The sequence below is a fragment of the Marmota monax genome, unplaced genomic scaffold, assembly GCF_021218885.2.
Source record: "Marmota monax isolate L192 unplaced genomic scaffold, Marmota_monax_Labrador192_F-V1.1 WCK01_AAM20220418_F8-fsc00021, whole genome shotgun sequence".
NCBI classification, from domain to species: Eukaryota; Metazoa; Chordata; class Mammalia; order Rodentia; family Sciuridae; genus Marmota; species Marmota monax.
The window spans coordinates 20881379-20906987 of record NW_026695228.1 but is presented as its reverse complement, the minus strand read 5'-3'; the positions used below and the strand labels follow the sequence as shown (position 1 = coordinate 20906987).

Here is a 25609-nt window from a genome sequence, read left to right as displayed (position 1 = left end):
GCGGAGGGAGGGGCGGGGCGGGCTCGGGTGTCAGCAACCGAGCCGCAGGTGGCGGCGGGCGCGGGGTCTGCCCGAGCTCGAGAGGTGAGTGCTGTCCCCGGGACCCCTCGGCGTCCCCGGGCATCGCAGTTCCCCCATGCGCGCTGTGCCCAGCGGCACTGGAGGCTGCGGCGGGCGAAGGCGCGGCGGCGCGCGAGGGCTGGCGGCCGGGTAGGGGGCTGCGCGGTGGGCGCCCCGGCCCCCCCCGCGGTGGCAGTCGGGGGTTCAGAGGCAAAGATGGGGACCCCCTCCCCAGCACTCCATCTCCTGGCCTAGAATTAGAGCGTGCAGCGGGGTGGCTGTACAGCAAGACCCCTCCCCAAATCCCTTTATTCTAAGCCTGGATCTTGCCTAGGTTCTGGGGCTTCAAAGATGGGGGCGCCACTCTCCTTCCAGCCTGCAAACCTGGGCAGACGAGGTGGGAACCACTCCCAATTTTTTTCTTTCCAACTTTGGCCTGCAGACCCCTAGGGATTGAGATGAAGGACCTGCTTCCCCTTTTCTCCACTGTGAACCCCTATTCAGGCCTGGCAGCTGGAGGAACCCGGGGTCTCCTCTCCCCACATCTAAATGTCCCGACCCGGCATCCACCTTAAAGCTGGGACGGAGGTCTTTCCCCTGGCATCCTCTATGGGACCCCGAGGTTGGAATTCTGGGGAGGAGATAGTGTGGGGTCCCCTCCTGGCAGGGACTGGCCAGGCCAGGCCTGGCCTAGAAAGGCCTGGAGCCTGGATTGGAGGGGTCCCTCCCCGTGTGTGAGTGTGTGAGGGGGAGCAGCAGCATCTGTTCCTAGGGATGAAAATAAATGGAGGTAAATTAAGATCTTGCCTGAGGCTGGCTGGGAGTGGGGTGCGGGGGAGTGCTGGGTGGTGGGCAGCCCCTCCATCTGCCTCCATCCCCTGATCACCTGCCCCAGCCGCATTGGGGACCAGGAGGCAGCACAATGGACCTGCCTCACTGGTGACCTTGGGCAGGTGACAGCACCTCCCTGAGCCTTTGTTTCCTCTCTTTTGAAAGTTGAGATTGGGGGCTTCGACCCTGCGCCCTCCCGCTTCTGAACCCACCTGCCCCTCTTTTGGGTGGACTGTGATTTTCCTCTTGCTTAAGATGGGGTCAAGAGAATGGTGGGGTTTGAAGACCCCTCAATGAGCCTTACTGGCCTCTGTGCCTCAGTTTACTGCACTGCAAAATGGGTTGATGGTGACACTCTGGCATTGCCAGAGGGCTGAGGATAAGAAGGGGACAGTCCTGTCCACTAGTAAAACATGACCAAGCTGCAATTGTCAGAACAGGGACCCGACCCTGGTCTCACCAGTGGAGCTGCCTGGGGCACACCCTGACCCACATACCTTCACCCACGCCAGGGGCGAGCCAGTTCCTGGGCTGGGTCCTGGGCAGGAGGAAGAGGTGGGAGGTGACAGGCCAGCCTCTCTCTGTCCTTTGCAGCTTTGTCCCATCAGTGGGCAGAGGGGTGAGTTCCAGGATGAGACCTGAGACCCCTGCCTCTGCCTGCCTGTGGCTTTGCCTTGCTTTGCTCCTCTGTGAAATGGGCTGACCCCTCTGGGAAGACCAGAGGAGACCGTGGGAGGAGGGGGCGCTGTAATGCAGATGTGATCATTATCGTATTAATTATAATATTGCTGCTCACTAAATGGTGTCACAGCTGACCAGAAAGGGGACAGAGGGAGGGGCGTCTTCAAGGGGTGTTGTCTGTAAAGTCAGGTACTCAGTAGGCACTCAATAAATGTGTGTGCCACAGGACACGATGGAGAGGGAGGGGACCAGTAGGGAAAGCTGAATACTTTCCCGAGCGCCAGCTCAGAGGCCAGCCCTCCCTCGGCTGAGCCATGGCAGGACCTGGGCCCGTGCCTCAGTTTCCCCACCAGATGAGACACTGCCTGGGCATACCGTGGTGAGAAGCCAGCCGATCTGTGTAACTGGTCACAGTCCTGGTGACAGAGCTGATCTTGGAAATGGCGTGGCATCCATGAGGACCCATCAGTGGGGAGGAAGAGAAACTCTCATTCTAACGTGTGCCCGCTCAGCCCAGCAGGACGCGTCTGGTTCTGTTTATAGGATCCTGGAAGCCGGAGAAGGCAGGGACAGCCCAGGTCATCCAGCAAAAGGTCAGGGGCCTTGACCCCCAACCAGCCCCGACCCGGTCCCCAGGCTGGGAGCTTGGGCCATGCCTTCTTTGCTGACTTGGTTCCTGTCCCATGTCATCTGCTTCTGGGTGGCTCACACATCTGAGTCCCAGGTTTCGGGAATTGGTGCTGGGAAAGCAGGTCGGGGGCATCTGGGGTCAGCTGGCAAACGGCTGTGTAACCTTGGGCAAGTGTCTATCCATCTCTGGGCTCGGCCAGGGCACTGCAGAGGCCGGGCAGCCGATGGGATGCGGTCAGCAGAGTATCTCAGACTCCTGGCATTTTTAGGGGCCATTTAACTTCTTTCCAAATCAGAAGAAAAAGGAAGGAGAACTTTTGGGGTCCAGGGAAGCCTTTTCGTATATAAGATTAATATCCTCGTCTTTGTGTCAACGCTGCTGAAAAATGTCATTTTAAATTTCTTTGCGTGGAGGGAGGGAGCCACCTTGGGCTGGCGGGTTCAGGGCCGCGGGGCCAGGGCTGGTGCTCGGCTGTGGGTGCTGCTCTTTCATGGTCCTTGTCGTGGTTATGATTTGTTCAGTGATGAGAGCCCCAGGCTGGGCCCCGGTGCATAAGCCTCAGTTTACCCACCCACACGGCCTCCCTGTGGTTTCAGAGAGGTCCCTGGGGACCCATCAGGGCGGGGAGGTGAGGTGGCAGTTGGGTGGTAGGCGGGGCAGGGTGAGCTTCCTGTCTCCCCCACACACACCACACGGCGACGGAAGTGACAGGGGCCTGTGGCCATCGCCTAGTGCCTGCCCTGAGGGACGCCCTGTTGGGTGAGTTGAGTCCCGGCCTGGGGCTCTCCGGCCCTCCTGGGCCCCATCAGGAGCAGAAGGGAGCCCTCTGCCTGGGCTGGGAGTGGTGTCATTTCCTGGGCCGGGCCACCTCAGGGTGAGCCATCCTTCACTTTGGCTCCTGCCCCCAAAGCTCTGAGTGGTGGTGGGGGCTGGGGACAAGGAGCCGGAGCCACAGAGGAGGTTGTGAGTGGGAGACTGCCCGCAGCCAGGCGGGGGTTAGAGGAGCACAACCCTGTCCCCAGAGACGGCCACCTCCCTCTGTGCCTATCTCCTCGTCCGTGAAGTGGGGGCCGCTGGGGGCTGAAGGCGGGGTGATGGCCAGGTGTGAGGGTTTGGGCACAGCAGGGCACATACGGGTGTCAGAGGACAGAGAGGGGCAGGTGCCTGGTGGGAGTGAGACGGTTGGTTTCTGGGGAACTTGGGATCCCTGAGCGTGTGTCTAGCAGAACTGAGTCTGCTCTGCCTGGCGCTGGGCCCCGGGAAGAGGCTGGCACACGCCAGGCCGGGCGGGAACTGGGTTCAGTTTTACACTAAGTCGCCGCCTGGTGCTACAGGGCCCCGTCTCCTTCAGCACGGCTCGCGGTCCCGCTCATGGCCAGAGATGATCTGAGCATTTGGGACTTTCCTCCCTTGGGACATCAGCCTGCAGTGCCTCATCTCGCCAAATTAGGTTGGCTAGGGACTCCCCTGGGAGCAGAAGTTCCTCAGGGGCGGCAGCATTGCCCGGAACAGGATGGTGTGGGGTAAATTTGCTGAAACAAATGATTCGCCTGGTGAACTCCTGTGGATGCTTTAAAACCCCAACTATCATGCCCCCCTCTCTCTCTCTCTCTCTCTTTTTTTTTTTTTTTTTGCAGTGCTGGGGATTGAACCCGGGGCACTCTCCCTGGTGCTTACTGTGTTTTTATTTTATTTTTGAGTCAGGGTCTCCCTCAGTTGCCAAGGCTGGCTTCGAACTTGCAATTTCCCCTGCCCCCTCTTTCCTGGTGGCTGGCATGACAGGTGCAGGTGTACCCCGCAGGCTCAGCCCCCATGGCCCCTGCTGAAGTCCAGCCTTTGTCCTTAGGTCGGCCCCTCCCTGACCACAGCAGATTAGGGACGCCTGTGTCCGGCTCTGCCCTCCTCGACTGGGGGCCTTTGGGGGGCCAGGCTCAGGGCTGTCATCTCAGAGGTCCTGGCGTTGCCCTGGTCGGAGCGGGCACTCGGTGGGTGCTGAGAGACATGCGAGGACCAGGGGCTGGGGCTGCATGGGTCACCTGAGGCTCAGAGAGGGGCGGCCATGCCCAGCGTCCTGCTCAGTCCTTTCCTGGTGGGACCCAGGGCGCCTCCCCAGCCTGCAGTGACCCGGCCCTGTCCCCGCTGCCACCGTGCCTCCCAGGCTCCCAGCTGCTGCCGAGCTGCCCATGGGGTCATGAATTATGGATGAGGCCTGCAGGCTCCAGTGACCAGCCTGGTCTCGGAACATGCCAAGGACACCCTGCGGCCCTCCCCCACTGGGCGGCCGGGCCCAGCCCCGTGCAGAGCCGGGGTTCCCCAGCCAGACCCTCCCGGGCGCCCATCGTGGGCTGCAGAGGGGAACTGAGGCCTGGGGCTGGACAGTGGCTCAGAGGACAGTGCGCACTGGCCTCCAGGGGCTGCTGGCAGGGTCACCAGGGCAGGGGCAAGCTCTCCCTGCTGAATGAGCTGCGGCCGGGACTGTGAAGAGGGACTCAAGAGACCTCAGGGGGACCTTCAGGGACACTCCAGGGACCCCAGCACCCTCCCCACCAGACTCTCTTCCCACAGGAGCCGTGAGCATCTGAGGGCAGGTCTGGGTTCCGCCGTGGCAGGGTCAAGCCTGCTGTCATTTCCTGCTGCGGGACCTTGGCAAGTGGCTTTCCCTCTTCAGAGGGGACTGGATTCTCCCGTCCCTGACCTGGGCCTGAGCGTCTCGCCTGGGCCGAGCTCACCCACTCCCACTCCCACCTTTGCCCACGAACTCCTACACCTGCTCAGACCCCGAGCCCCGTGCCCTTCCTTCCCCACCTGAGCTCCCCACCTGTCCCTCCATCTAGTGCAGACCCGACCGACCCCATGAGACTGGGGCATCTGTGTCCAGTTCTGCTCCCGTAGACCAGGAGCTGCAGGAGCAGAGCCCAGTCATCTCAGACACCACCACCGTCCCCCACTCCTGGTCCCCACCCCAGCCCAGCCTCAGGGCATCCGCCTCTCCCTCCTCCCACTTTCCCCTACTCGGGCTGGGGCTTGCACTTGTCAGGACTGTGTGGCTCACACTTGCCTTTTTCTTCAGACAGATATCGGAGGGGGCCTGCAGGGGTCTCCACAGAGGCCATCAGGATGTCGTACTTTGGGGAACATTTTTGGGTAAGACCTACTCTTATTTTGGTGGGGGCTCCGGGCAGGGTCATATGGACTTTTATGGAGATGGGGAGACTGAGTGTCTTGTGGGCAGGGAGAGGGTCTGCTGCAGGTAGAAGTCAAAGCAGGAAGAGTCAGGCTGGGTTAGAATCCACATCCTCAGACCTCACAGACCTTGTGACCTTGGGCAAGTCAGGAAGCCACAGCCCAGAGGAGGAATCTGGTAGCTGAAATTGCCCAGCAAAAAAGTGCAGGCTCAGGACACCAACCTGGGCCAGAGCGAGCGCCACCGGACGCGGGGTCACTCCAGCCGGGGGTTCCCGTGCCCTTCCCATCCCGGAGAGTTGGGGAGTTTTCTTGGCTTGACCCCTGTGTCCCCTGCGCTCCTTCCCCACCCAGGATGGGAACGGGACTGGGGACAGAGAGGACTCCCTCTCTGACTCCCTCCCTCTGGCCCCATGACCCCCTGCTCTGGAAGGCGCTGGGGCCCCCAAGAGCTTTTGTCCAGCTCCCAGAGAAGAGCTCGAGTCTAGGGGACACCGAGTCAGCCGGACACCCCCCCTGCAGGGCCAGGGCAAGCCCGGCTCAGGGGCACCCGGGGAGCCCTGAGCAGCATGCGGCTGTGTCCTGCAGGCCAAGGGGCAGGCTGGGTAGAAGCCCAGAGTGTGACATTGGTGGCCAGCTCAGAGAACAGGACGCCCCCTGCAGAGGTGGCTAAGGAGGGTGAGCCTCAGGAGAGGCCCGGAGGGGCCTGCAGAAAGCCCCTTCCCCAACTGCAGGCCCTGGGCTCGCCAGAGGAAGCCTGTTGTTAGGCAACCAGTTGCCCCTGGCAACAAGCAGGCTCCCTCCTTTCTCCCCTCCCAGCTGGGGCTCCTCTTACCCGCCTTCACTTTCTTAAAGGGACCATACCCCCTTGCCACCTGGGGGGCGGTGTCTGACCTGCACCCTCTCCCCAGGGGTCTGACTCTCCAGCTCTGCCTTTGAATGGCTGTGTGACCCCGGGGGACTCTGTGTCTCTGAGCCCCCATGAGGACCTCTGTGGGGGGGGGGGGGCTGATGGTTAGAGCATCAGAAGTTGGAGCCCTGACAGCAGTACCTACATCTATTTAAGATGTCTTTTAAGGTACGAGGCACCTACATTTATTTTAAGTCCTTTTTAATTGTACAAAGTGCGCAGACTCTCCATAGAAAATCAGATGAGCAGCAAAGAAAAAAAAAATAGAAACCACCCCCACCTAAAGACACCCCAGCTCCCGCGCCAGAGCTCTGAGCTCCGGATTGGAATGTGGTTCTGCGGGAGCCCTTGGCCAGGCGACTCTGCCTCCTCCAGCCCAGTTACGCCGTGTGGGAAAGGGCATTGAAATTCCATCTTCCTGGGACATGGGAGTGCCTCGGGGACCCTGTCCATGACAGAAATCTCCAGACTCCAGCGAGGTCTTTTTTTTTAGTACTGGAATTGAAGCCAGGGCCGGGGGCCTGCTGGGCAAATGCTCTACCACTGACCCACACCCCAGCCCTTAGTAATGCTTCTTTCAATCGGTGGCTTGCATTAGAGCCCCACACAGGCTGGGCAGGGCTGAGGCTCTGGGTGGTCCAAAGGAGACTCTCTCATCAGGGGTGATCAAGACAGACAAGGATGCATCAGTCTCCTTGAGCCGGGCAAGGCAAGAGGCATGAAGGGCACTAGGGAGCTATGGGGGAAGTGTGAGCAGGAGAGGGCCATGATCAAGCTGTGATTGGAAGGTCCTGCCCCAGTAGGCACTGGGGCAATACTGGGATCCAGAGGTTCTTGAAGGAGACACACACCCAAGACAGACCCCTAGGACCCTCGGCTGCCAACCCACTCTGAGGAAGGCAGACACTGCTGGGGGTTTGCCAGCCCTGGGAACCAGGCCAGTGGTTGGCTCAGAGTCAGGCCCAGATGCTGGCCTGGGTGACAGTGCCTGGAGCTGCCTCACCCGAGGATCCCCGGGGGGCAGTGAGCTGCCGCGGCTGTTTGCCAGGCCCTCACACTGACCCAGGAGGCCCCTTGCCCAGCGCTGTGCCAGCCCCCCTCACCAAGACCCTGGTGAGCTGGGTGCTGTCACTGTCGGAGGAGGAACTGAGACCCAGAGAGGCGAAGTCACCAACTCTAAGACACTCAGTGCATGTAAGGGGGGTTTAGCACTGGAGCCTGAAAATACAGGTCTAGACAGGAAGCTGGAGGGACAACCAGAGCGCCCAGGGAAGTGGGGTTCTGAGCAGCTTGGGAGGAGGCTGGTCTGGAAGGGCCCTAGTGAAGTGGGCGGGGCTGGCGGCGTGGGCGGGGCTGGCGGGAGGATCTGGAGACTGGGAGGGACTGGCAGGTGGGAGGGGCTGAGGTGGGAGGGGCTGAGGTGGGTGGGGCTGGCCGGGTGGAGGGCTGGTGGCGGGAACCCCTGGGCAAAGGTGTAGTGCGAAGGGACCACGTGTCCCTGCATGGGTTACTGCCTTCCTGGCGAGGCGGGAAGAAACCAGGAGCCGAGGCTGGAAAAGCAATTCCAAACCAAGGGAACTTGAACTTGCGCAGCTGATGGACCACTGACCAGCGCCATCAGTGATTCTAGAGTGAGGGGTGGCTGTCGGGAGCCTTGGGCTTGAGGCTGCCTCGACCCTCTCCGAGCCTTGGGTAGCTAGCTCCGAGTTAGCTGGGGCCGGGAGCCAGCTACCTCTCAGGGGGATGAACCAGATGGATCTCCGTCAGGGTCCCCAAAGCCCCAAAGGCAATTCTCGCTTTTGCTCATTCGCTAAATCTGGTTCAGTCTCCCGTGTGTGCAGCAAGAGGGTCATCTGGGAGGACTTCTGACCAGCCTTCCAGCTTCCAGGTGACTGGGCCGGTGAACGGAAGACACTGCCCAGTGTGGCCAGAGGGAGGGTCCAGGGACTTCTACTGGGAATTAAGTGGCGTGGGGCGGGGGCCGGGCTGGGCGGAGGAGCCCCGTCTAGCTGTGCAAGGCCCGGGGTTCCCTCCCCAACACTGCAGAGAGAGAGACAGAGACAGGCAGAAAGAAGGCTTGGATCTCTCCACCTCATCTTTCCGTCCTGATTACAAAGCATCATCGGTGCTAACATTTTCCAAGTTCCCTCAGACCCCAGCGTAACACCCTTCTGAATGGACAGTTCAGTGTTCAGACATGGCACCCTTCACAGGTGACAGGATCTGGCTGGCATTAAAATGTCACCTGCTGGGCACAGTGGCGCATGCCTGTAATCCCAGTGGCTAGAGAGGCTGAGGCAGGAGAATCCTGAGTTCAAAGCCAGCCTCAGCAATGGCGAGGCACTAAGCAATTCAGTGAGACTCTGTCTCTAAATAAAATGCAAAATAGGGCTGAAGATGTGGCTCAGGGATCGAGTGCACTTAGTTCAACCCCCGGAATCCCCCCACCCCAAAAAAAGTCAAGTCATTTTTCCTACACTTTCATATGGAAAGGGGTCCCAGTGTCCTATTTTGAATAGCAGTAAAAGTTGCCCTTACATAAATGCATTTGGAGAAGAAACAGATTTAAAATGTTAAGTAACAGAGAATTAGCAAAAACTAGAATTGCTTTGGGGCTTTGGGGACCCTGACGAATATCAATCTGCATTCCCATGTAAGAGGTGGACGAGGGACAGTGACAGCCCAGAACTCGGAGGAAAGAGGTTTCATGTGAGGCATAAGTAGGCGCAGGGTAGAGGCTCAGCTCCTACCAGCACTGTTTACAGCAAAATAACATTTGTTCACTTATTCAAAATTCTCAAAAACTTGTGTTTTCTGGGCCTCACCCTGTGCTGGGCTTTTCTGGGTCCTGAGAAAGAACTCAGATCCAGGCCCTGACCTGAGCCTCAGAGAGGGAGTTTCCATGTTGAAAAGAATAGAAAACACAACTACAGTGACTTAAACAACAGGGGTTGTATTCATTGGCTTATAAAAGTGGACAGCTGTGTGGCAATGTGGCTTTCAGGTTTGGTTCCATCCAGCAACTTGACTAAACTCACATGTTATTCGATTCCTTCTGGTTCAGCATCTTTCTAAGGCTCATGGTTTTCTCTTGGCTTCTAATATCTTTTGTCACCACTACTCCTCATTGATGGAGAGAGAGAGAAAAATCAGAGGGGGAAAAACTTACTGAGTTTTTCTGAGTTTTTTTACTGAGACCGAGGCAAACAGAAGCAGAAAGACCAGGACCAAAGATAAAAGAGACACAAAGAACAATTGAGATTCTCGTTCTCTCAACTACAGGCTCCAAACCCCAGGCTTTTTTCTGATTGGTCCAATTTAAAGTCCAGGAACTGGGGCCAAGGGGAAGTGCAACAGACCGATGGCTCAAGCCCGGGATGGACTCCTGCTCCTTGGCCCTGCCCCCGTTGCTAGGCAACATTGATAGCCTCATCTCCCACCAACTTTCTTAATCTTCACCTTCATCCCCTCAGGGTGAGAAAAATCATGGCTTTGAGGTCCTGTACCACAGCGTGAAGCAGGGGCCCGTCTCCACCAAGGAGCTGGCTGACTTCATCCGGGAGAGGTGAGGTCCCCAAGCCCTACCTACCATGTGGCCACGCCCACAGCCATGTGACACCCCCGTGGTCCCGCCCACCTCCCCTCAGGTCCTGCACCTGCTTTGCCAGGTACCCTCCCCCACCCGCCAGGTCCAAATTCCCGGGGCCTCGAGGAACCAAAGGGTCTTGAGAACCCTTGAGACCAATGGTTCTGGGCCCTGTGAACTCCACGTCCCCTTTTAAACAATAACCACCCTGGTTCTAAAGCCTCCCTTCTGATGATAGAACCTACTTGGATGGGGGGATTTTTAAACTCCATCTCGCGCCTTGAGGATGATGAATGAAAACACATATGCTAGAATAGTCCACATTCCAACACGCACATGCGCACATGATGAACTAACTGCAGGGCCAGGCAACCTCCGCTCCCACTGGTATGACTTTTTTTTCTTTTTGGTACCAGGGATTGAACCCAGGGACACTTAACCACTGAGCCACATCCCCAGCCCTTTTAGATACGGGGTCTCCCTGAGTTGCTTAGCGCCTCATTTTTGCTGAGGCTGGCTTTGAACTTGTGATCCTCCTGCCTCAGCCTCCCAAGTCGATGGGATTATAGGCGTGCGTCACTGCATACAGCTGGTATTCCTTTTTTTTTTTTTTAAAAAATATTATTATTATTTTAGCTATACATTGATACAATACCTTTCTTTCTTTCTTTCTTTCCTTCCTTCCTTCCTTCCTTCCTTCCTTCCTTCCCTCCCTCCCTCCCTCCTCCCCTCCCCTCCCCTCCCCTCCCCTCCCCTCTCTTCTCTTCTCTTCTCTTTTGGTGCTGAGGGTGAAACCCCTGCCTCCCGCGTGCTAGGCGAGCCTCTACCATTCAGCCCCAGCCCCTGGGGTAGCTTCCAAGTGGATACATTGATGCCCCGAAAAACTGAGGTTTTGTTTGAAGGAAGATGTGACTAGACATGAGGCAGCATTTAGCAGGATCTGTCCAGAGGGAAAAAGGAAAAATGAGCTTTTCTCCTGGAATTAAGTGAAACAAACCATATGAAGCACTCCACTCGGTGCCCATTATGTGCTCCAGTGTTTTTCCCGGCTGCTACCAACACTGCTGTTGTTGGCCAAGGGCATTGCTTAGCGGAAACGGATCTCTTGCCCAAATTTCCAAAATGCCCTCCTTGAGAGCCACTGCTTAGACATTGGAGATGGGGAAGCGGAGGTCCAGGGCTAGTGCTCTCCCAGATGCCCAGAAAGAACCTCCGCCATCTCCCCGCCCCCCTGTGCTCCCACCCAGAGCCACCATCGAGGAGACGTACTCAAAGGCAATGGCGAAACTCTCCAAGCTGGCCAGCAACGGGACCCCCATGGGGTGAGTGGGGCAGGGGTCACCAGGGCGCTGGGCCTGGGGCATCGGGAGCCTTCTCGGGGTGGATGTGTCTTTACTCATGTGACATGACATGACATGTAGAGTTCACTCCCTGGTTCTTCATATGTTCACTGCACATATATTTGCTGAGCACCTTCTGAGAGCCAGACACTACAGCCCATGGGACCTTTGTCCCATGTCTCATGAGACACAAGTTAAACTCACATATAACCAAGTCCTTTCCCTGAGTGAGAAGTGCTAGGCAGGAAACGAAGCAGGACCCTGAGAGGGTGAGCACTTCCTCTGGAGTAGACTCAGCTGCAGTGAGCCCAGGCCTTAATGTGCAGAAGGAGCTGGCCCTGGGAGTGTCTGAGGGCCAGAGACCCAGGCAGGTGGCCCTGCCAGTGCAAATGCCCTGAGGCAGCAGCCCACGTGGCCTGTGCAAGGAAGAACAAGGAGGCTCACCTGGCTGCCTGGGGGGTGAGGAGGGAATGATGGGGGAAGAGGGGAGTGGAGGTGGAAAGGCCATAGGGACCTCAGGCACAAGCCACCTGTGATGTGGTCCCCTGGGCATTCGCAGAGTTCCTTGTGGTTGCTGTGGGGCCACAGGATGGGGAGGGCTGGGGCGGAAGCAGCAGGGAGAGAAGGTGTGTGGGGGGAGCATTGGAGGAGCCCTTGCGAGGGGCAAAGGCCACAGGGGACTTCGTCTGCCCACCTGGAGTCTCACCCAGTGGGAATAATCAGCTGGGGCCTGGAGACCAGGGGACTGTGCACTGCCCAGGAAGGACTCCTGGGTCCCCGGACAGGACTTAACTTCTAGCTTTGGGACTAAGAATGGGGCTCAGTGGCCGAGCGCCCGCCTAGCATGGGAAGCCGTGGGTTTTGTCCCCAACCCCGGAAAATTAAAAAATATATATACTAATGAAGATGAGCGAGGCTTCGCAGGGCCAGGCCCGCAGGACATGTGCAGCCGAGGCCATTCCCTGGAGTGCGGGGACTTCAGCGGGGTGGTCCTCGCTGACCCTGGGGGTAACCCCGGCCTGCCCCCAGGACCTTCGCCCCGCTCTGGGAGGTCTTCCGAGTCTCCTCCGACAAGCTGGCGCTGTGCCACCTGGAGCTGACGCGGAAGCTGCAGGACCTCATCAAGGACGTGCTGCGCTACGGGGAGGAGCAGCTCAAGGCCCACAAGAGGGTGCGTGCCAGGGGGCGGGGCCAGCGCATCCGGGTCCCAGGCCTCCTGCGGCCTCCAGACCTGGGGGTGCCCCCAGATGCCCGCCACCTCCACACACCCGACCCCCTTGGGCTTGATGAACTCCCGCTCAGAGCCCAGCAGCAGCAGGGGGCGGGGGCGGGGCTCAGTGGGGACCCTGGGCAAAACTGGAGTCGCACCTACAGGCTGTGGCCAGCCTCAGCCCGGGAGGCTTCTGCACAGCTCGGAGCAGATGCTGTCCTTTGCCGCGTGGAGACTGTGACATGCAGACTCCAGTACCACACAGCCTCGCCATTCCTGTGCATAGTGTCTCGGGCTGCTTTTGTGCTACAAGGAGAGTCCAGGTCAGGGACAAGCCCAGCACACTGACTCTCTGTTCTGTACAGACAGCGCTCGCTCGCCGACATGTTGTAGAGCCCTGGACGGTGCCTGGCTTGATACCTAACATTTCTAGACCTAAAAACCTAGACCCGGGTGCACGCCTGTAATCCCAGCGTCTCAGGAAGATCGTGGGTTCAAAGCCAGCCTCAGCAACTCAGGGATAAAAAGAGCTGCGGATTGGCTCCGTGGTTAAACGCCTCTGGGTTCAAATCCTGGTACCAAAAACAAACATAAATAAAACAAAACCCAAAGGTCTAGAATCTTGGGTGATCCAAGCCTTAAACTCAGGATCCCATACCTTTGAAGTTTGTAATTATACAAAAAAAATTCTTTGCACTTACAAAGGGTCCCAGTTTAGAATGCTGGCGAACGATTTTTTTTTTTTTTTTAACTTCATAACAGTGCAGCAGTGACCTGCGTTCAGTAGAAATGGAACTTGGAGCTGTGAATTCGGAACTTTCTCTGGGTTAGTTAGGTGCTGCTCCGATCCTCTGTTGTGAAGCTGGGCAGCTGCAGGAGCACAGCATCCTTAGCCATGAAACGGGGACCCCACAGTGTGCCCTGTGGCTAAGCCAGGGTGCAGGTGGGTTGGGCGGAATCGATACAGTCCCCATGTACAGTGTTTTCAACTTGCAATTATTATTATTATTATTATTATTATTATTATTATTATTATTATTAGGTTCCGGGCTGCTTAAGCACTGAGCCACATCCCCAGCCCTCTTCGTTTTATTTAGGGTCAGGGTCTCGCAAAGTTGCTCTGGGCCTAAGTTGCTGAGGCTGCCTTCAAGCCCGGGGTGCTCCGGCCTCAGCATCCCGAGCCACTGGGATTTCAAGGCGAGCGCCACCAGGCCCGGCCAAAATACTCTGGGACAAATAAATAAACAGAGTATTACGGTCCCTGCGTGGGCACAGGTGGCACCCACGCGCCCCTTCACCCCCCCCCCCCCCCCCTACAGTGCAAGGAGGAAGCGCTGGGCACCCTGGACGCGGTGCAGGTGCTCTCGGGCGTCAGCCAGCTGCTGCCCAAGTCTCGCGAGAACTACCTGAGCCGCTGCATGGACCAGGAGCGCCTGCGCAGAGAGAACACCAGCCAGAAAGAGATGGACAAGGTGTGCAGGTGGCGGCCGCTGCAGCGCGCGGGTCTGAGGGATCTGCCGCAGGGCCTTGGGGCTGCCTGATCAGAACGAAAATGTGTCGCACAGAGGTGGTCACTGGGCCTGCGTGTGGCCACTGAGCCCTGGGTATCCCAGGAACCCACCTGCCAGGTGACAAGTCTGGGCTGGGAAAGCCCTCTGTGTGTCCCCATCCCAATGCCATCCCCTCCCTGTGCCTCCTAGGCAGAAACCAAAACCAAGAAGGCGGCGGAGAGCCTGCGGCGCGCGGTGGAGAAGTACAATTCGGCCCGGGCCGACTTCGAGCACAAGATGCTGGACTCGGCGCTGGTAGGAAGCCGGCCCCAGAGATCCGCACCCCGACGGCTGCGCGTCCCTGGCCCGGGACACCTCCCGACCGCCCGCATCCCAGGGTGCTTAGGGTCATAGGCCTAAGGCCTATTATTGTCATTGACATTATTTCAGAAGCCAAATTATCTTGTGCCTCAGTTTCCCCATCTGTAAAACGGAGACTCTAATAGTGCCTGCCTCATAGAACAGCGAAGGTTAAATGAGCAACTCCGAAGTTTTCAGACTAGTACCAGGGACACAGAAGCCACTCTCTAGGCTGTTATTATTATTTCCATTCTATTGGGGAGATTTTTGAAGAAGGGCAAAGTTCAGAAGCCAAGTATCTCCTGATTCCTTGGTGGCTGGAAGGCCACACAGCCTCTGTCCCTCAAGAGCTGTGTTACTTTGCAAGTTACTGCACCTCTCTGGGTGTCCATCTACCCACATGGACCAAGAGTAGACTAGAATCTCAGGACTCAGAATAAGAATTCTTTTTCAAGTTGCAAGTAATAGAAACTTTTATTTAAGCCTGGCATGGTGGCATTCACCTGTAATCCCAGTGATTCGGGAGGCTGAGACAGGAGGATTGTGATTTCAAAGCCAGCTTCAGCAAATTATCAAGGCCCTAAGCAACTAAGTGAATCTCTGACTCTAAATAAATCACTTCTGGGTTCAATCCCCCATACCAAAAAAGAAAGAAATGTTTATTTAAATGGATGAATTTTTTAGGGTCAGTGAACTGAAGAATTTTTTTGAGGGGGTGCGGAGGCTTCAGGCATGGATGGATTCAGGTGCCCAAATGGTGTTGGCAGGAAGCTTGTGTCTCTCTGATTCTCTAGTCAGTCGTCTTCCCTGGGGACTTGACCCCTAGGCAGACATTAGACATTGCAGTGTGTGTGTGTGTGTGTGTGTGTACATGCTCACATGTGCAGTGCGTGCACACAGAAAAGTGGCTGCCAGCTGCCCCCATTTGTATCCCAATACTCTTTGGCTCAGGAATGAAGCATCTTTTCTCGTAGTTCCAGCTAAAGTCCTAGGGCAGACTTTCATTGGTTCTTTCTCTAATCAGTCACTGAGGCCAGAGAGCTGGGATGTTCTGATTGGTCACATGGCCATTCTACATTTCCATTCACTCCTCTCTTCCTGCCTCAGCGCTTCCAAGCCATGGAGGAGACCCACCTGCGACACATGAAGGCGCTGCTGGGTTCCTACGCACACTCTGTGGAGGACACTCACGTGCAGATTGGGCAGGTGACGCGGGCTGCTGTGCAGGATGAGGCTGGGGCCGGTGCTGGGCAAGAGGACCCTGCCAGTCACACACCCTGCCCACCCACCCACCCAGGTGCATGAGGAATTTAAGCAGAACATAGAGAACGTCAGCGTGGAGATGCTGCTCAGGAAGTTTGCTGAGAGCAAGGGCACGGGCCGGGAGAAGCCAGGTGAGTCCGCAGAGATGGCGGCCAGGCTGGGGGCCACAGCCGCAGAGAAAGAGGCGGGAGACTGGGCCTCCCTGAGCCTCAGTTTCTTCATCAGAAAAATGGCTGGTGACAATTCCAAGTCTCCAGCCCAGGTAGGAAGGGAATTTGATGGCTGGTCTGATGTGTCTGTCTAGAAGATCCCAGAGAGGCCTTGAAAGCCACGCTCGGAGTTCAGACTTCACCCCAAGGGCCCCAGGGAGCTATTGAGTGTTGTTGAGCAAAAGACAAATTTGGAAAAGCCCAGATGTGGGGGCTGAGAGGAGCTGAGGGCAAGTTTGAGAATCAGACCTGGTTTGGGTCCTTTCTTCCTTGCTGGCTGTGTGACGTAGGACATGTGTCTTGACTTCTCAGTTTCCTCACCTAGAAAGTGAGGATGGGAATATACTCACAGTAATTCTCACAATGCTCGGTGATCTGATGGGTAGGTGTCCACTAACTACGTCACTGTCCCCAAGCCTACTCAGCCAGTGAGGCCTGTCCTTCCTCCTTGTTGTCTCTACGGCTCAGGCCCTGCTCAGGCCGCCCCTCCTTATGTGGCCCCCCGCTTCTTGCCCTTGATTGGCCCCAGCTCTGCCGCCCTCACACATGCCCCTTGCCTCGCCATCATCTTGGGAGAGTCCCAGCTCCTCCTCTGGGTGTCCAGGCCCATCTTGGTCAATCCCCTGACCCAACCCAAGTTCCACCTAGAAATGCTGCAAGTGTCTAGATGGCTCAGGTGGCACCACCCAGCCAGTGGCAGAGCAGCCCCTGAGCCCACCTGCCCACGCCCTGGCTGGGCTGTTCCTCTTTTACCTACCTGACTGACTGTGGGCCCAAGCCGAGTGGCCGAGAGCTGCCGGCCGCCCGTGCCAGGCCCGCCCACCTCCACCTCCCTGTCTCAGGACCTCTGGACTTCGAGAGCTACAGTGCGGCCGCGCTGCAGGAAGGCAAGTACGTCTGGGCCTGGTCGCCCAGGCTAGACCGCGGGGTGAGGAGGGACCTGCCTGGGAAGGGACACCCGTCCGGCTCAGCCACCTCCATCTGTCCTCAGCAATGAAACGCCTGCGGGGATCCAAGGCCTTCCGCCTTCCAGGACTAAGCCGGCGGGAGCGGGAGCGGGAGCCTCGAGCCACCGTGTGAGGAAGGCCCTGCCTGGTCCCGGTCCAGGCTTGCCCAGAAATCCCCCACTCAGGAGTCTCCCTATCCCAGGCTAGCCCAGTCTTGCCCGTTGACCTCTGTGGGTAGCTCCGGAGTAGCCCCTGTCCCAGGCTGGCCCAGGACTCCCTCTCCCCAGGCTGGCCCACAAGAACCTCTGCCCCAGGGTAGTGCCGTGGTGCCAAAGCCCAACCTGGCTGGAGTCTGTCCACGCACCAAGGCCAGGCCGGGGGCTTCCTGGCCCAGAGTGGCCAAGGATTACCCCTGCCCCGGCTGGTCCAGGATGCCAGCCCTGTCGTGGCCTTGCCAATGATACCCCCACGTCCCCGGGCTTCTCAGGCCGGCCCTGAAGTCCAGCTCCAGCGGCCTCCCTTCCCAGGCTGTCCTGATCGGCTGACTCCAGACTCCCCACCCGAGCAAGCCCCAGGTCCCACGGCCCCAGGGCTAGCCTAGGCGGTAGGGCAGGCACCCCAGGTCCCAGAGGTGCTGACGCTGACACCTCTCCCTCCCTCCCCAGAGATTTCCTGGAACCCGATTCAGGGGTGAGTGCCGAGGAGGGGCTTGGGAGGGGCTGGCTGCGGTGGGAGGGGCCTGTTCTCACCTGAATCCCAGGTGAAACTGGGCGGGGTGGGAACCCCAGGAAGTGCAGCTTGGGGCTGGGCTCAGATCCCACCCGTGGGCCATGTGGGAGGACTGACACCCCACGGCACTTCAGCGTGCCCCTGGAACCTGCCACACACCTGGGGAAGGGGCAGGTGGTGTGGGTCAGAGCCAGGCCCTGGAGGGGAAAAGTTCAGTCGGGGGACCCACCTCATCACTCTCCCCCCCCAGATGTGTCCAGAGGTGGATGAAGAAGGTTTCACCGTCCGACCTGATGTGACCCAGAACAATATCCTTCTGATGTCCCTGGGAACCACTGTTGGCACAGCAGGGACAAAGCTCTGTCCAGTCTGCCACTAGCAACCGCCCCTGTGTCCACCCTGGAGAGGGCCTCCGTGGTGGAGGGAACCCGTCCAGATGTAAACAGCTGTTTTGTGGGGTCAGGGATGGGCAAGAGTGAGAGAGGCAGTTGGATTGTCCCAGAGGGAGAGTCCAAGGGCTTCCTGGAGGAAGGGGCACCAGTGTTGAGGTTTTGCAGCTGAATAGGAGTTTGCCAGTTAGTGTGAGCAGAGGGACTGTGCGGGGTCTCTACACGTTTGAGCAGGGAGGGACAGGTGGGATCTGAGGGCTGCTAGGATCTGCTTGGCTCCTTGACTGAGGCCTAAGCACGGCCGAGCCTTCTCGTTTCTCCTCTAGTGACTCCGACTTTGATGATGAGGAGCCTCGGAAGTTCCACGTGCACATCAAGCCCGCGCCAGCCCGGGCTCCGTCCTGTAACCCCGAGGCTGCAGCGGCACAGCTCAGGGCCACAGCGGGCAGCCTCATCCTACCTCCAGGCCCAGGGGTGAGGTGTGGGAGGGTTGCTCTGGGTGTGCGGCAGGGCTGGCTGGATGCACCTGTGCCTGACGCTGCCTCGTTTGTCCACAGGGCACCATGAAACGCCATTCTTCACGTGAGTAGCCTTCCGTCTTAATCTGGGTAAGAACACTTGGAGGGAAAGCTGGTCCTGGATTTGGGTGTGAATTTGAACCCCAGCTCTGCTGTAACATGGGGCAGGCTGCTTAACCACTCTGACCCTCAGTTGCCTCCTTTGTAAAATAAGAATAAATTAAATGAAAATTGAAAGGAGGGCTGGGGCTGTGGCTCATGGTAGAGCACTTGCCTCGCACGTGTGAAGCCCAGGGTTTGATCCTCAGCACCACATAAAAATAAATAAATACAATAAAGGTATGTGTCCAACTACAACTAAAATATATATATATATATATATATATATATATATGAAATTAAAAGGAGAAGCTGGGGTTAGGAAAGGAGCCCACACCTGGAGACAGGTTGTCTTGGCTCCTTCTTGAACCTCTGATTCCCCTGAGTCTCAGGGCCGTGGTGTGGGCAATGAGCAGGCTGCAGGCAGGGTGACAGGAAGGCTCAAGGAGGGTATCTCCCACAGGGGATGCTGCTGGGAAACCACAGAGGCCTCGGTCTGCCCCAAGGACCAGCAGGTAGGTTCCACAGGGTAGGACATGGAGCTAACTGGTGTGGCAGGTGTGGGCCGCCCCTACCTCCTCCCCATGTCTCTGCCTTGTGCCTCTGGCTTATGAAGCACCTTCTGTATACTTGCCCCATGCGGGTTTTGGGGTACGTGACCAAGACAGGTCTCTGTTCTCAGTCACATTCTAGTGGCTCATTAAAATGACCAGCAAATGAATTAAGTGTGCTCATAAGTGTTGTGGAGAAGCTTGGGCCGCGATGCGCTGCAGACAGGAAGGGGTAACTTCACTTGGGATGGGGGCTTCCCGAGGGCTGGCTTTGGGCTAAACCCCGAGGAGGAGTAGGAAATGGCCATAGGTACAACTGCAGGAACAGCTCAGGACAGAGTAGACCTCGCAAAGGCTCTGGGGGGCGGACAAGGCACACAGCCAATAGACCCCGCCCCTCTTGGCCTCCTGGTCCACAGCTGTGCAGAAAAGCTGCCCTTGGACGAGCAGGTATCCAAGAATCTCTTTGGGCCACCCCTGGAGTCAGCCTTTGACCATGAAGATTTTACAGGTGATGGGAACAGGGGTGAGGGCGTGGCTAGCGAGAGAGTGGGTGGGGCCATTGCAAGGATAGGCCAGGAGGAGGGAAGACAGGGCCAATGGGAAGGCAGGCTGGTCTGTCTAGGCAGACCTAGGGGCAGCCTAGGAGAGAAGATGGGCACCTTTACATAAGTGGGCGGGGTTGTCACGTGAGTGGACGGGGCTATAGCTGATGGACGCTTTCGAGTGGGACAGACCGTAGAGGGTGGCGGTCTGTGCTTGGGTCTGGGTAACAGTGGTGGGTAACAGTGGAGAGGACATTAGGGAGATGGACAACCGAGAATGGGAACCCACCTTCCCGCCTGAAGGAGGGTGGGCGGGGACTCCGTGTGGGCGGGCCCGACGCTGACCGTCTGTTGGCTCCCCTAGGCTCCAGCAGCCTCGGGTTCACCTCCAGCCCCTCCCCTTTCTCCTCCTCGTCACCTGAAAACGTGGAAGACTCTGGCCTCGACTCTCCTTCCCATGCAGCACCCGGCCCCTCCCCGGATTCCTGGGTCCCCCGCCCGGGCACCCCGCAGAGCCCGCCCACCTGTAGGGCACAGCCCCCTGAACCCAGGGGAACACGGCCCCCACCGCCACCCGACTCTCCGCAGCGCCTGGCACCATCGCCAGGCCCTTGGGGACTGGAGGCCGGAGGAGGTGAGTCCAGTGTCCTTGTCCCTGAGATTGGAGGGGACTGAGTGCCCCCTGTAGGCAGGGCCTGATCGGATTTCTGGGGACACAGGCGGGATGAGGTGACCCCCACCTCTACAGGGGTGACAACGAGGTCCATATTCAACAAGGCAGGGATGACGGTGCTGGGTGGAGGCCTGGGGGGGGGACATTTGCGCTAAGATTTGATGGCGGTGAGGATGGGCCGGGCCCCTGGATGGGTGGGGCTGCTGGGAGGTGTCGCCACAGCCTGGGAAGAGGCGGGGCGGGCGCTGCTGGGCACGTTTGAGGAACCCCCAGGGAGAAGCGGGGGGCGGGAGGAAGCGCCTGGGCCTGGGGAGGACTGTGACATGCTCCTTGAGGAAGCGGCGCCCTGCAGGGCTTCGAATGGAGGAAGCACAGGACCTGCGTGACTTTGGGGGTCACATGCTCCTCTGGCAGCTTGGGAGGGAGGGAAGGTGAAGGAAGAGTGGCCTCGGGTAAGGGTGGAGAAGAGCCAGCCAGGTGGCCAGCCAGGTGGGGAAGGGGCCACGGGTGGGGGGTGGTGAGGCAAGGGTGGCATGTCACAGCTGTGTGAAGATGTCACCAGAGCAGGGAGGGAGGCCACCCAGGGAGGAGAGCCTGGGGTTGAGCAGGCAGGGCCAGAGGGGCGCGAGGACGGGTGGAGGAAGGGAGCAGGCAGGGGTGGCCCCCTGGCTCCAGAGGTAGCTCTGACCACACACTGTCCCCAGCGCTTCTGACGCGCTCCATGGGAAAGAACCTGGCCGAGCCAGTTCAAGGGGCCAAACGTGCCCCGTGTGTTAACAGAGGAGGGTGAGAGGCAGACCCAGGTCACCTAGGCGGCCCTCACCCTCGGAGGTGGGTGTCATAGCGCTGCTGACCATGGCCCCCAGCCCTGCTTGCCCACCCCCTGACGAGGCACTCCCCCTTGTCTGGCTGCCAGTGTCTGGAGGCTAGGGCTGTGGGTGGTGCCTGCCCAACTCCCGGCTTCGTCTTCCTGAAGCCCTTCTCCCCCTGTTTGTGGCTGAGTCCCTGCCCCTGGCGGGTCCCTCCCCAGACCCAGGGTGAGACCCAGGGCGGTGGCTCATCTGGACCTGTTCTCCACGCTCCTCCCAGACCTGGTGCCCCCACCCGCCGATGGCACCTCTAGGGAGGGCCTCGCTGCCCCACCCCGGAGGCCGCGCTCCAGGAAGGTGTCCTGCCCCCTCACCCGGAGCAACGGTGACCTGGTAAGTGAGGATGTGACAGGAACTGGCTGGGAGTGGCCTGGGTGGTTCTTGGCCTCCACTTCTAGCCCCCACCCCTGTCCTTCCAGTCTCGGCCCCTGAGCCCCTCCCCACTGGGCTCCTCCGCCCCCAGCATCACCTCGGAGCGGCCCGGCTTCTCCTCCCAGACAGGACACGGTACGTGGGGCAGCTCTGGCCCCCCAGCCTCGGGTACCCTGTCTCTGGTCTGGGCGGTAGCTGGCGGCTGTGGCAGGGTGGGTCGTCAGGGCCTGTGCGCATCCATGTGACCGGTTTCTTCCTCGCCACCCCAGGAGTCTCCCGGGGCCCAAGCCCTGTGGTCCTCGGCTCCCAGGATGCCCTGCCTGTGGCCACAGCCTTCACGGAGTACGTCCACGCCTACTTCCGTGGCCACAGCCCCAGGTGTGACAAGGTCGGGAAGGATACAGGGAGGGCTCCAAGGCTGGTGTCTGGGTCTCAAAGGAAGTAGCAGACACAATTCTCAGCCTTGGAGGGCAGTGGGAGCCCCAGAGGGCGTTAGAGCAGGGCTTGGGGCTCCCCAAGGCCACTGTGCCACCAGGCTGAGAGGACCAGAAGCCGTGCCCAGTCAGGGGCAGGTGGGGTGAGCTGGGGAGCCAGAGCCTGGCCCTGGGTGGATCAGCAGGAAAGACCTTCCTGTCACACCACAAGGAGGAGGAAAGTGTTTGACCCAAGCCCAGGCTGAGGACCGCTGCACCGCGCAGCCATTGTGGCTTGAGGTCTTGGTCTAGGAGAAAAGCAAACGGGAGGGGCCTTCTTTCTCCCTCAGTCCTGGGTGGCTTCTTCTCGTCCAGGCAGGGGTGACAGGGCTGCAGGCTTGATTAGGGTCTTGCTGGATTGGGGACTGGGAACCCCCAGCTGTGGTGGACTCAGGGGCCGGGGATAGGGCTCCAAGCAGAGCCCTGAGCCACCACGGCCCCCACTCCCCAGCTGCCTGGCTCGAGTCACTGGGGAGCTGACCATGACCTTTCCTGCTGGTATCATGCGAGTGTTCAACGGGACCCCACCCCCACCCGTCCTCAGCTTCAGGCTCGTGCACACGGCCCCCATCGAGCACTTCCAGCCCAGTGCTGACCTGCTCTTCAGGTACTGGGCACGCCCAGTGGGAAGGGGCCTTACACTGGGGGGTCAGCGGCTCCCGAGCTCTGAATTTCTACTCTGCCTCTTGGGATTTGCTGTGTGGCCTGGGATAAGCTGCTTGCCCTCTCTGAACCTTGCCTTCCTTGACTCCTCTAGTGTCCTCACCTCCAGCCCAAGTAGGGCTTTCCTGGGCCGAGGGTGGGACAAGAAATCACGTCTTTAGGGAGCCGCTGGCATAGAAGAAAGCCCTGGGAGGGCATTTCCTGAGGGCTGGGGGTGATGAGCCCCTGTCTGCACAGTGACCCCTCCCAGAGCGACCCGGACACCAAAGACTTCTGGCTCAATATGGCAGCTCTGACCGAGGCCCTGCAGCGCCAGGCGGAGCAGAACCCCACGGCCTCCTACTACAACGTGGTGCTGCTGCGATACCAGGTGGGCCCGGAGCCGGGGTGGGGCCTCGCCGCGCCCTGGGGGGCCTTCCCCCATTGGTGCAGATGGTACAATTATGCAAATTGGAAGAGGCCCCGCCCCAAACCTTGGGCTTGCACTTGTCTGGCCGATTTTGTTAAAATGAGGTGCTCGCCTGCCCTCTGCTGGACACATAGTGTAATACACTAAATTCTCCTGCACCGGCCTGGGGTCCTTGGAAGATATGTGTGTGGCGCTGTCAGCGTGGTGGAATGATGGGTGGCGAGGCAAGGTCACGGGGTGGCAGGACACAAACCCGAGCTGTGTCTCTCTTGCTTTTGTCCCCCCAGTTCTCCCGCCCCGGCCCCCAGTCCCTGCCTCTGCAGCTGAGCGTCCACTGGCAGTGCGCGGCCTCGCTCACCCAGGTCTCGGTGGAGTACAGCTACCGCGCTGGGGCCACCGCCGTGTCCACGCCGCTCACCAACGTCCAGATCCTGCTGCCCGTGGGGGAGCCTGTGACCAATGTCCGCCTGCAGCCTGCTGCCACCTGGTACGAGGCCGACCGACGCCCAGCCCAGCCCTGCCCTCCCCTGCCGTCCTCTCCCACGTGGGGACCTGTATAGCTCCCAGGGTTGTGGCAGCCAAAGGTCCAGCCCAGGCTGGACCCCTGACGGCGCCTACCTTGCTTAGAACTGGGGATGATTTAGATAATTTTGGAGCCGGGTACAATGGCACCCACCTGCGGTCCCAGCTATGTGGAGGCTGAGACAGGAGGCTGGCTTGAGCTCAGGAGTTTGAGCCCAGCCTGGGCCACACCAGAGATCCCATCTCAAAAAGAAATTCAGCGGCAGAGCCCGCGCCTCCTATGCGGGGGGCCCTGGGGTCCACCCCAGCACCGCCAACAAACAACAAAACAGTTAACTTAAAAACTAATGATTTCTGAGGGAGCTTCCTCCACAGCAGCCGTGAGCAGGCCTCTGCCGGGCGGTCCTGGTCCCTCAGCAGCCCCAGGTGTGGCCTCTCACCTCCCCACTTATGGAGGGGGAGACAGGCACCGGAGGCTCCTTGGCTTGTCTGAGGCCACACCAAAACCGGACTGTCCACCCATTCCTGGTGCAGCCGCCAGTCTGGCCTGCCACCACTTCTTAAATTTATTATTTTTATTTTAATTTTTTGCGGTGCTGGGGTTGGAACCCAGGGCCCCAGGCACACGGTGGGCGCTCTACCCCTGAGCCGAGGCCTGGGCCCACCTTCGTTTTGTACAAAAGGCGGAACCTGCTGTGCAGGAGGATTGGATGCGCCTTTTCAAAGTGCTGTCGGGCATCAGCCGCTCCGTGCCCACCCCTTTTACAGATGGGGAAGGCTGGGAAGTGGGCCTGTGGGGGTCACGCAGGGGACCAGGAAGTGGCCAAACTGTGCCCACAGGCTTCTAGCATCTTCTCTGGTGAAGACCTGACCAAACTTCTCTCACTGCCAGGAGCCTGGAGGAGAAGCGGTTCATGTGGAAGCTTCCAGATGTGTCTGAGGCAGCAGGTGAGTTATGGGTGTGCATGAAGGACGGGGAGAGCTCAGGTGGGAGGCGCTTATTCAGACTGGGGAGAATGCTGGTGGTGAGAAGTGGGCTTGAAAAATGTGGGAGAAGAAGACAGTCCAGGGGGGTGGGCATGGCAGATGCAAAGACCCTGTGGTAGGACTGCTGTGTCAACCAGCGGGGCCAGAAGAAAAGGGTGCATGGGTGCAAGAGGAGGTGGGCGGGGCAGATGAGCCACAGAGCAAAGGGTTTCTAGCGCAGGGACGGTGGGACAGCGCTGGGCGGGGGCGCAACTCACCTCAGGCCTCCCTAGGCTCTGGCCACCTCTCTGCCAGCTGGGAGCCCCTGTCTGGGCCCAGCACGCCCAGCCCTGTGGCCGCACAGTTCACCAGCGAGGGGGCCACTCTGTCGGGCGTGGACCTGGAACTGGTGGGCAACGGCTACCGCATGTCGCTGGTGAAGAGGAGGTTCGCCACAGGTAGGGTCACCTGCCACCAGGCACTGGAGCTGGGCCCTGTCACTGGGAGGAATTTGGCAGGAGGGGGCGTTTGAAGGTTTGGGAGCCAGGAGACCCAAAATTGGGGAAGTAGGTGGGGGGGGTCAGGGCCCCAAAGGAAGAAGTCAAGGTAGAAGCAGGGCTGGGGTCTGGCTCAGGGGCCGGGGGCTGCCCAGCAGGCCTGGGGTCCCGGTCCCCCCAGCACTGCAAGTGAAGAGGGAGAAACAGGGGCCGGGTTGACCCCCGGGGCGTCCTTGGAAGGACCCAGGGCAGGGAACCAGATCCCGCCCCCACCCCCACTCGGTCCTCCCGCCCCACAAGGGGCTGCTGGGACCCGAGGCACAGACCATGGGAACGTTGGACGGGGGGGACGCCGAGGGAACCGGAAGGTCAGGGCCCTCCTCACTGTCCCCACTGCCACAGGGATGTACCTGGTAAGCTGCTGAGCTGGGACCGAGGTGCTCACTCACCCCCCGCCCTCCTGCTGGGAGCCGGGCTGCTGTCGCCCCCACGAGGCCAGACTCTGGAGAGGAGCCCCGCGCCAGCCCAGCTGAGCCGAGACCGGCCTCCTCCCACCAACGCCCCAGGTCCTGGCCTTTTAACGTTCTTCGAATAAACACTTTATTTTCTAACAAAATAAAAAAGGAGACCTTA

General features: G+C 59.2%; 1 protein-coding gene across 10 annotated transcripts; it reads left to right on the top strand.

Moving 5' to 3' along the window:
* Positions 1-25609, top strand: Fcho1 (FCH and mu domain containing endocytic adaptor 1). Of its 10 annotated transcripts, none has more exons than XM_058576582.1 (28): positions 1-84; positions 4769-4849; positions 5278-5347; positions 9770-9861; positions 11130-11204; positions 12252-12393; positions 13752-13904; positions 14133-14237; positions 15390-15488; positions 15580-15676; positions 16597-16641; positions 16746-16830; positions 17367-17391; positions 17681-17738; positions 18115-18293; positions 18377-18401; positions 18900-18951; positions 19407-19498; positions 19897-20166; positions 21295-21407; positions 21494-21581; positions 21716-21824; positions 22371-22526; positions 22820-22952; positions 23279-23478; positions 24406-24461; positions 24773-24937; positions 25379-25609. In XM_058576582.1, exons 3-28 carry the CDS (start codon positions 5321-5323, stop codon positions 25399-25401), a joined length of 2664 nt encoding a protein of 887 aa, XP_058432565.1. In that variant the 5' UTR covers positions 1-84; positions 4769-4849; positions 5278-5320; the 3' UTR covers positions 25402-25609. The 10 variants fall into 10 exon arrangements, with proteins under 10 accessions (XP_058432565.1, XP_058432563.1, XP_058432566.1 ...); XM_058576580.1 differs by having other exon boundaries at positions 5274-5347; XM_046437183.2 differs by lacking the exon at positions 1-84 and adding an exon at positions 2759-2962 and having other exon boundaries at positions 5274-5347.

Coding starts and splice junctions, on each gene's coding strand:
- Fcho1 (XM_058576575.1), top strand. CDS start 4,662: ATGAGCTGCGGCCGGGACTGTGAAGAGGGACTCAAGAGACCTCAGGGG. Junction 16,642..16,745: donor TGCGGCCGCGCTGCAGGAAG/GCAAGTACGTCT, acceptor ATCTGTCCTCAG/CAATGAAACGCCTGCGGGGA. Junction 22,527..22,819: donor AGTGCTGACCTGCTCTTCAG/GTACTGGGCACG, acceptor CTGTCTGCACAG/TGACCCCTCCCAGAGCGACC.